Here is a 10,797-nt window from a genome sequence, read left to right as displayed (position 1 = left end):
TTGTAGAAAAAGTTAGAATAAAACTGCAATGTTTTTGTTTGTACTGAGAGAAAATAAGAATTACTAACCGTCTTTAAATTTGATCATGGTGTACACAATTAACTTGTAATGAACAGAATCAGATTTTTACTGATTTTTTTTTTTGTGCTGTAAAAACTGAAAACATTTGAGTACAAAATGAGATTAGACTGCTCTGAAATAGCAGAAAACTACAGGATGAAAACATATTTTTGTCACTAACTCAACTGGCTGTATAAGAGCAACCTGAGCAAAAGCAGGCTTGCTAAAACATTTTGAGATGCACAGAATATTATAAAATACGATGGCAGTAAAAGTATTTATAAGTAAAAACGTGCAAACGTGACTGCATGCACAAAAACAAGAAACGCAGTATTTATTGATCAGATCTCCTATGTCCCATTTTTATAAACCCATCGTGCAATTTGCAAAAACTAGTACAAGGTTAATCCTCACTTGAATACTGCAGTTTCTGATCCAGTGGGTAAACACCAGCAAATCCTAAATAAATAGCATGTGAAATCAATATTCGTGCATACACAGTTTTCAGTGGTAAATTAAGCACCGGGTTGTATGTTTTTGGATTATGTTGAGACAAACGAAAGAACACATTTATCATCTTAAATCTGTCCCCTAAAGGCAACTTTTTCATTAGCTCCTGCTTTTAAAATATAAGGCTTTCTTGTTTTTTTTTTATTTTTTATTATCACAGTTAACCTTATGCCTCAAAAATTTTAAAGGGTTAGCTTCTCAGGGGGGCCGAGGCGCCCCTGGGAGCCCTGCCTCCCAATTCAATCTATTTCGGTGAATCAGCAAATCCTTATTGACAAGTAGTTGTTATTTTAAAGGCTTCCCAGCATAAACCCCAGTGAATTAAGATGAATGAAGACAAAGTGTGTGGAAGCAGAAAGCTGCAAAAAATGATTGTAGATGCAAAATGGTTTGAAAAGCACAGTCATCCTACAAAAGCAGCTAATTAAAAAAGCCCGTATGCACCTCTTGTGACAAGTGAGAAAAATTATTAGGTCATTATACTTTTTTAGCAATAGTATCACACTAGACGGGAGTATTATTGGTATAAAATAACCCAAGATGATTGCTGCCTCAGAATTTGTTTTGGCTCCATCATAACGGACAAAAAAAAAAAAAACACTGTCACCAAAACACAAGCACAAAACACAGTATGTGTGTAGCAATTTATATTAAATGAAATACCACACTGCACTGTGGTGTAGTGGTTTGCACTGTTGACAAACTGTGAGGAAACCAAGGTTCAAGTCTCTATTGCTTTGTTTTTGAGTTTGCATGTTCTCCTCGTGCATGTTTGGGTTTTTTCCTGACACTTGGGCTTCCTCTAAAACTACTTCGGCAACATGTTGTCAAGTGACTATTTCCAATCAAAAGTTAATGTAAACATTCATAAATGCATGTTTTGGGCTTCTGTGCTCAAAACTCTCGCATTTAGGCATCACTATGACATTTCTGCAAACGTGTAGCCATTGAACGCGCAGTAAAAGTTAAACCAGATTGAACTTTTGACCAGTCAGGGACTCGGATTTGGTAGTGACCTTTTCATTCATGGAAGTGCCAACCATTTGAAAATTGACCATGGAGGAAGAGAAATTAAAAATTGGTGTTTAGTCCTGGAGCAAGATTCATGAGATTTGCACCACTTTGACATTTCACACCAAATTTCTTCCAACTGTAGGTGGTGGACAAGCGCTAGTAAACAGTACCAAAAGAGCAAGAAGAAGGGGCCCCTCCCTGCTTGTTTAGTGTGAACACCTAGGGCTAAAGATTTAAGAATGCGTCTAGGATATTTCTCCTTTTCACCCATCAGTAACAGGATAGGCTCCAGCATCCCTGCAAATAGAGTGTTTAGAAAATGAATGAATTATCTTTATAATCACTTAAAATATTTGTATGTATGAAAAGGGTGTCTAAATCTAAGCTTTGAGGGTTGGTGTCCTAAATGTTTTATAACCAACCTGCCATTGAAGATTCTTATTGGCTAAACACACCTGATCCAGGTAATCAGCAGGAACTTAATTCAGAATTTCTGGAAAACTAGTCAGGGGCTGGTCCACGAGGCCTGGATTTGGACACTTCTGGTATGATTTCAGGCATGATACATTTATCCAGATTAGGGATAGGCAACTCCAGGCCAAATATCCAAGCTCTACTCATGACTGATTACCTGGTTCAGGTTTTTCCAGCCAATTAGAACATGCCAGAGCAGGGTGTGTTGGAAAACATGCAGTAATCCAGCCCTCGAGGCCTGGAGTTTCCCATTCCTGATTCAGATATTCCCATTTCTGATCATCACATGGTGGACTGAGCTTGACGGCTTCTTGTTCACATGGCTTCACTGACTCACCATGAAATGACTCTGACACAAACACTGAGTTCTCTCCTTCAGAGAGGCCATGAGAGATCAACAGTCAATTTCAGAAAAAAGGACATCTCAGTGCAGCGAATATTCTTTCCGCCTCCTCACACTGGACTTTTTATCCAACAAATAATCCTCTCAATTTTCTAAATTCTGATGAAACACAGAACTGTGCTCTGAAGTCAGCACTGAAAGCTTTATGCAGGAAACTTTACATCTGTTCAGAGAGTAAAGCAACTTTGAAAGCACTATAATTAAAACTCCAAATAGTTTGTTTTAGAGCTCGAGTTATATCTTTTAAAGATCACAATTAAACACTGATTCTGCTCTATAAAATGTCTTCTTGGATTAGCAATTTGTAAAAGATGATTAAAGTCTGATAAGACTGAAATCTCCTGGAAAAAATGGATGCAATATGGTTTTTCAAATAGGTCTTATGCTTTGTAATGGCATTGATCATAAGCTAAGCACATTTTTTTTGCCTCATAATCTGAGGAGAATTTGGCTTTGTGTTTCTAATGGTTTTTTTCTCTTCTGCCAACTTACACCCACCATCAGTATCTCTCCGTCTGGCATTTAAATACGGTTTTAGAAGTTTCTCAGATCGGAAAAAACAGCCAAAAAACAGTTTGCATTTTTCCATGAATTTTTGCCAATTCAAACAAGTCATTGACAGCTTACAGAGGGAACGATAGATCCGACTGATAGGAAAACACATCAAAAAGGAGAGATTTCAGGAGAGATCGCAGTGGCTTATAAGAATAAAAATTTCTGTCAAGGAAAAGTTAGAAAGATTGAATATTTTAATTTCCTAGCTATATTTTTATTGATCCAACTCCTTATCTTTTGTCTCTTTCTATGTGATTATAAATCAAAAGAAACCTACAAAAACTCCCTATAATAAGAAGATATTGTGAACGTATGCATCTTTGGTTAAAAATGTGAAGGTCAACCCCAGTATTTTTTGTTATATTCAACCAACAATTGGTCCCTAATGATAGTAAAACAAAGCAGAGTTGAAGCTTGTTTTTGCGGCCCTTGTGACTCTACAGGACTGAAATGCATGTTCGACTCAGAGGAGTTTCCTAAAATACTCGTGCATCATCCTGACTTCATCTGTAATAACTCATGTTATTTTAATAATTTGTTTTAGTTTATTTTAACTTATTTTAGAGTTAATTTGATAAGATTTCCACCACAACCCCACACTTTTTTTTTTTTTTTTTTTTTTTTTTTTTAGAAATATCTGTCCCATTTGGTTTTAAAATGGTTTGTGTTCCCCCTCTTCACCCAGTATGGAAAAATAGACCGTGTAAAGGGTCAGGAAATAAGGCGAACTAGAAATCTCCAGCCTCTGTGTCCCACATCTCTCCTTTTAAAGCTGCTCTGCTCCATTTCCAGTTAAAACAGACATCAAAGCTCAAACTGGGAAAATCTGCTGCAGCTAAAAATTTGCAACAGATTATATATATATTTTTAACTCTGTAAAGAATAAGTCATTTTACTGTTTTGTTAGACTGTTGTTTTGGTTTCACATCCCAGAAAATTGTTTCTCCTTTCTCCTATTTTAATACCACCACTAACAAAAGGCAGCATTAGAGCCACATGGTCATGGTGCCACTAAACGCTTTGCCTTTGGATGTTCTGACTGCTGTGCCGGACGCGGTCATTAGCATTTCAGACTCATTACCTGGAATAGCTGCTGAAGTGTTCCAGACCTGCACTGTATCTGACTCCTGCTGATAAAGGGGGAGTCATTCAGAGCATTTCCTCCTCTTTTCTTTTTTCACACTTTTTTTTTTTCACTTTTTATCTTTTGACAGAAAGGCTTAAGAAAATTGGAAATGAAGCATCACTGCTGAAGTTTGCCTAAGAAAACCCTCTCTGCTTTTAATGAGATCTTCACTATAAAAGGTTCCTTAATCTCTCATGCCTGTGAAATTGGGCTGTGTAGTCTGTGCCTCCATTATTACGTCCACTCAAGGGGTGAGTGGGGTTAATGTTTTGGTTAATCTAGAAACCCAAGTGTGGATTTTTGACTGGAAGGTTGAGTGAAACTAAACTGGAAAAATCGAGTTTATTCAAGCTGTGCATAACCATAATTTTGAACGTTGTTAAGATAGTATATAAATATATAATTTGGTAACATTAAGGCCTATTATTTTGAACTTTCTGTTAGAAATTGTAGCAAGGATTGTGAAAATTCCAGTTTTATTTTTTTTCTAAATCATGTAAATATAAATAAAGAATGGGTAATCTTTTTGGTATGTTTTCCATCCAAGCTCAAACTCAGTGGTCAAATTAGGATCAACTGAAAGTGAATGAAGAACCAGACTGTAAGATTAAAAAATAGAAATAAATGAAAAAAGTAAATTAGCAGATTTAAACTTGATAGTAAACATTGTAAATTTTAAATTTTACTGTCTGGGTTTCAAATTTACAATTTGGGTTTGTCATTTATTTTAAGCTGATCCTGAATTGACCCCATAGATGTCACACATCTGAACTTAAAATGTCTTAAAAGTCTCCCAGGGATACTTCAAAGATTTACGAGAAAGTCAAAAACAGTAAGACTAAAAAGAAAACTAGTTAAAATAAATAAATAAAAAAAATAAGACAGAGTCTGATGAAAATTGTGTTTTTAACATGTTCTTGTGGCATTTTTGTGATTATTAAGAAAATTATATATTTCGTTGTTCAAGTCATTGGGAAACAGGAGCAGATGAAAAAAAATGCAGTTTGAAAAAGAGTTTATTTGTGACGTTGAAAATATGCCGGTCAAGCCACAAGCTCTCTGCTCCGCTCCATTCTGATGGGTCCACTTGCAGACGAATAGATCCAAGTCTTCGTTTCCTTTGTCCGAGCTGGAATCTGCTACAATATATATATATATATATATATATATATATATATATATATATATTGCTCGTCATTTTTGTTGCACCGGTAATGTTAGAATGGGTGCTGAAGTGCTGCAAGCTAGCGGTAGAGAATGTAAACAGATGGATGACAGGAAGTGGGGGTGGGCTTGCTCCTCACCATTGGTTTTGTCCACACCTCAGAGGCAAATTTCAAATGAACGACTGCTTCTCTGCAGAAACTTTGTCCAAGAATTTCGTCTAAAAACAAATAAAAAGACCACTTGGTACACTTTTAAAATAGATCAAAACATTTATCATACAACATTCTCAGAGGACAATCAAATCACACGTCTTTTTTTGTTTCAATTTCAACACCAATTTCAATTTCAATAAGCAGCTTTTGTAAATTATCTATCCTATTTGTTTGCTCTTGAGATTGTAGTGTGAAAACAAAGTAAATGAATAAATCTGTCAATGTCTTTTGGCATTTCTTGCCCAATCAAACAAAATCCACAGGACAACTTTAGTCTGCCCACAGACATTGATCCGATTAAAGATGTGCACCAAAAATCATTAAAGATCTGTCAGAATTCCCTCATGACTGCTGTGGGTATATAGGATTTTATATCTGTGAAATGCTAAACAACACCTCAGAGACATTCAAAGGGGATTTATAGCAGAATCCTGGTTAATTAAAAATTCTCAAGTCCACCTTAAATGTCTTTTTGAAGGCTGCATCAGTTAATTCTGACCAAAATAAGAACCTGAAAATACTCATGTACCCCTTAAATCACTGCAACATGAATAAATCTTAAGAAAAAATGCTTTTATCTCCTAATTTTATCTTACAAACTTTTTCTAAACCCTTTCCATCCTTGTTACCTTAAGGACAACAAACGAAACATTTTATGCTTCAAGTTGTATTAAATCATGACTTTTATTCCAAATGCACAAGAGGGAAGCTTAGTATTTAAACGTTTAGTCAGACAGTGTAAGGTGTGAAAGTAAAAACTTGTAAAATCGTGGAAAATGTTTTAATTGTGACAAGATGCAAAGGCAATAATTAGAATCTAAGCTTTGTTTATTAAATGGGAATAAAACCAACAAGATCCTGAAACATTCGTTTTCTGCAATTGTTAGTGAATGTTGTCTCGCCAGCTCAGCCGTGCAGAAAGAAAACAGTATACATTTTTGAAGAGAAGCATTGATTTTTGTATTAAAAAAAAAAAGTTCAACTAAAAATGTGCCTAGAGAACAAATCAGCAATGAAAACACTTGTAGTTCCATCTTAAATAAAATGCTGACTATTATTTAGTTGTGCTTTATGTAGTTCAATAAACTTTTTATGAGTATAAATGATGGAAAGGGAGACTGATGTTTGTCTAAAATTCTCCGCGTGGACGTTTGCTGCTTTCAAAGATGTAATTGTACAAACTGTTGTAAATGCAATCTAACAGACCAAAATAAAAAGTGTGAATTTTTAAGAAATGTTTTTTTGAGAAATGATTTTGAGTGCTGATTCAATCAAAAATGAGTCAGCATTTATTGTCGTGTTGTTTTTCATCAAAGGCGAGAGATTTTCCTGTCATTTTGAAGAGCAAAGACAGCAATCACTGTCGTCCTTTACGCAAGAATTGATGGACTGATGAGTTTGTGTTTTCAGAGGAGGGGGTGGCAGTGGCTTCGCCGGTGCTTTTATTTTATTGACTGACTGGAGCGAGAAGAGAGAGCTGCTCTGAATTAACTGGGAGGATGCAGTCCCACTTCGGCTTTAAGTGACTGCAAGAATAAACCTCAGTTTCTCAGGCAGACCATAATAAATCACACCGCTCTTTGCATGCTGATCCAAATCAAGACGAATGCCTTTATTTTCTTTTTAATCCAGAGGCCCTTCTTGATAGAAGTCAATTTAAATCTCAGACATTTTTGCCAATAATGCTTGTCCTCTCTTTGTGTCTTCCAGGTATTTATGAGCAGACATTTCTTATATAACTGCAGCCAACCAGTCCTGGATGTAAAGATAGCCTTTTGTCAGGTGTGTGTTCCTTACAGGTAAAAAAGGTACAGTATTCATTAACTTCCATTTGCCCTGTGATGCAATATACGTGCAATGTTTGCTTTTTACAAATGAGATCAATTGAACCGGTTTGTCCTCGCAAGCATTTATAATCTGTTATTATAAACACAGATTAAATCCTATAGATGATCTGGAACTTGTTTTTTTTTTCATTTTTATTGAAAACTGGAGATTAATTAGACTAAAAGTTAACCTCTGACATCAAAATCTCTGTATGGCATTGATGTTATATGCTTGTGAGAACGGCTATAAGCTAAAATGACAGGTCGGTCTACCATAGCTACTGTTACTGGAACACTTTGCATGAAATGTTTGCATCATATATGCATGTGCAGTATTTGATATCCACTATAGGTTCCACTGGATTTATAACACTGTTTGATGCAGGGACATCTTACATCACAAGCTTGAATAACCTGTCAGGCCTTAAAGAAGAGAATTTTCAAAATAAATGTGCCATTGTTGTGTTGCATTTGTAATAATATAGTAAATGCATGTTATTGTGTTCTCACTTAGAACACATTTCCCAGACCTAGTCATGTGACAAATAAAGGACTTAACTACCACTTGATAAACAGATGCATCTTTGTAAGCACCTCTAACACAGAAGGGTATCAGTGTTACTTCTGTTTTTCCATGTAAATTATTAAAAAACAGTATATGCAGAAGGAATTACTCATCAGTTTTATTTTTTGTCTGGAACATTGTGCTATTTGTTGACTTAGGTCATGTCCGAATTCCTTTACTACTCACTATTTAGTGCACTACATTCTGCTTTTGCCACTTTGCAGTGCTGTACAAATCCACAATTCCAAAATAAAGTATCATAGAAATTTCCTAGAGGTGTGAAAAAAAACAGTTTGTATCTATGCTCACTACATTAGTGAATATGGACCACAATGCATTGCGTTTAAGCAAAAAATGTATTTAAATGTATTTTTTTCAATCCAGATTGTCATTATCACAACACAGTGGAGTCATAAATAGACGATGTAAAATGTTTGTATTGATTATGTTTTTAATTTGTGAAATCGGTGACGTCATATCAGTCGTATAGAAGTAAAAAAAGCAGTGAATTGCTTTTAAGCAGGTAGCCCTGCACTATATAGTTTTTTAGTTGTAAGGGATTAGGTTGGGAATTCTGACATAGTCCTAGTATATTAAAATACTCTACATTCATACCACAAAGTGCAAAATCTCCTGCAAAACAAGCAAAAAAAAAATTAGAATTTTTAAGGGGTCGATTGGTATTTTTTTTGAATAAATGAAATAATCCATCAAATATGAGCTAAAACTCAACTTTTGATGGAAGTTCCACTTCATCCAGAACTGACTGCACCAGCATCAGATGAATTATGACAAGTGGATAACTGTAACAGCTGCTGGCGTGAAAGTGTACAGTCAGAGGAAGCAAATAGCACCTCCTCTTTGCATGTGTCAGATGTTCCTCAGAAAAAAAACACTAATGGTTTCAGTTATAAAGTAAAAGTGGAATCAGTTGCTATGTAACAAGGATTCTCATATGTTAAACTGAAAAGAAACTCAAACTTTTTCTATTTGAATTAAATGCAATTATTTTTCTTCAGTACAGAATAACAATAAAATATTTAAGTTTTTTTCCAAAAAACTTTTAATTAAATTTGTAGAGCATAGGAACTGTAATATCTTTATGATTTGGGGGCAGGTTTATATGGAGGCCTGATGACCTTGCACAAATATCAAACATTGCTTGAAGAAAACGGCGCATGCAAGGAAAGCTTTCAGCAACATAACAATCTACTGGTGAAGTCTTAGATTTTAGTTCGACTGACATGTCAGGAAAACCTTAAAATGCCTCACAACTGAAGGAGAGCAGGAGAAAGTGCTCTTAAAAAGCAGGAAAACATTTCTGCCCATGGCAGTAATACAAACTTCTGAAGTTTATTTAGGTTTACTTGTTTCTATGCAAAGACCCATGATGTGCGACTACATAAATCCATGATTGTTAACTTCAAAGTGACTGTTCTCTTGTTACTCATAAGGTAAGTGAGTTCATTAATCATCTCAGCATCACTAACAAGTCCCCACTGTCATCTCTACCTCACGCAGGGTTTTGGAAAACAAGTGGATGTGTCATATATTGCCAAACATTACAACATGAGCAAAAGCAAAGTGGACAACCAGTTCTACAGCGTGGAAGTGGGAGACTCCACCTTCACCGTTTTAAAACGCTACCAGAATTTAAAGCCCATTGGCTCTGGAGCTCAGGGAATTGTCTGGTAGGTTCTCAGCTGTTCATCTCTTTTATGCCATGTTTTATGATACATCCTGCTGTTTGATGGGTGTTGCTTTTATTAGACTGCATTCAGTGTGCTACTGTCCCAAATGTCTACATTTGATTATATTTAGATGTTAAAAAAACAAAAAAAGAACAGAAAACATAAGTAAATAATATGTATTATCAAGTGAAGTATGGCGAACATACAAATATTTACATTAAAAAGAAACAACTAAAGGAGACACAAACGTTATTTGTTTATTTATGTATATTTTTTACTTTAAATTAGAAAGAAAATGCAATTAAACTAAGACAATACAAGATAAATGTTTATTTTACACTGGGAAAAGTTGGTATTTTTCCATAAATCTAATTATAGGTTGATCATTTCATGGTGTGCAAAGGTAAAAATTCCCAAAAAGTTGTGAATTATGGAACCAAAAAAAGGATTCAACATCACCAGCAATTTAATTTCTCCTCCAGAGAAGACATTTCTAAACCTGAATAACAACTGAATCAACTCAGTTGACATTTGGGATTGTTCAATGATGCCAAATGTGAAGAAAGAAGCTTCTGGTAAAATTGTAGTTTTTGGATAATTTAAAAAAAATTGACAACACTTTTTAAAATTATTATTATTATTTGTGTTTACTAATGTGTAAAAACAGCTCTATCTTTTCTCCTACTAGAAGAAATAATTAAATAAGTAAGTGTTTGCAGAAAAGTTGAAAGTAAAAAAAAATTATGATAATTTCTGCAAATGACAAACATCAACATTGAAGCACGAACTTCTGCAGGGGTGGACTTATCATCAGGCAAAGGTGGGCAACGGCCTAGGGCCCCCATAACCTTTGAGACCCAGAGCTGAATGATTAAAAAATTTTAAAATATTTATAAAATAGTTCTAATGCCCAAAATTATTTTACTGTCAAAATAAAGACTGCTCAAGTGTTTCATCCTCCCCCGTAAATCTGCAGCAATGGAATATTCCACCAACAGCATGTAAGATAGCAGACAGATTATTTCAAGAGTTTGAAAAGTAGTAATCAACCAGCTGTGAAAAAAGGAATAGGCAAAGAGAAAACTAAATAATTTGTTGCTACGCTTCCAAAAGTGCAGGACGAAAAACAAAACAGGAAAAAGAAAAACAGAATCAAAGGAACTTAAATATAAGACAAAGAAAATAAGGGGTAGA

At 35.0% G+C, this 10,797-nt stretch overlaps 1 protein-coding gene across 2 annotated transcripts in view; it reads left to right on the top strand.

Moving 5' to 3' along the window:
• Positions 1-10,797, top strand: part of mapk10 (mitogen-activated protein kinase 10) — a 40,815-nt gene that overhangs the window by 8,965 nt on the left and 21,053 nt on the right. For both annotated transcript variants that reach the window (XM_024299844.2, XM_036214592.1), the window contains exons 2-3: positions 7,232-7,303; positions 9,434-9,603. In XM_024299844.2, coding sequence (XP_024155612.1) covers positions 7,232-7,303; positions 9,434-9,603 — 242 coding nt within the window. The remainder of the gene's footprint in view (positions 1-7,231; positions 7,304-9,433; positions 9,604-10,797) is intronic.

The sequence above is a fragment of the Oryzias melastigma genome, linkage group LG12, assembly GCF_002922805.2.
Source record: "Oryzias melastigma strain HK-1 linkage group LG12, ASM292280v2, whole genome shotgun sequence".
NCBI classification, from domain to species: Eukaryota; Metazoa; Chordata; class Actinopteri; order Beloniformes; family Adrianichthyidae; genus Oryzias; species Oryzias melastigma.
This window is presented reverse-complemented; position numbering and strand designations above follow the sequence as displayed.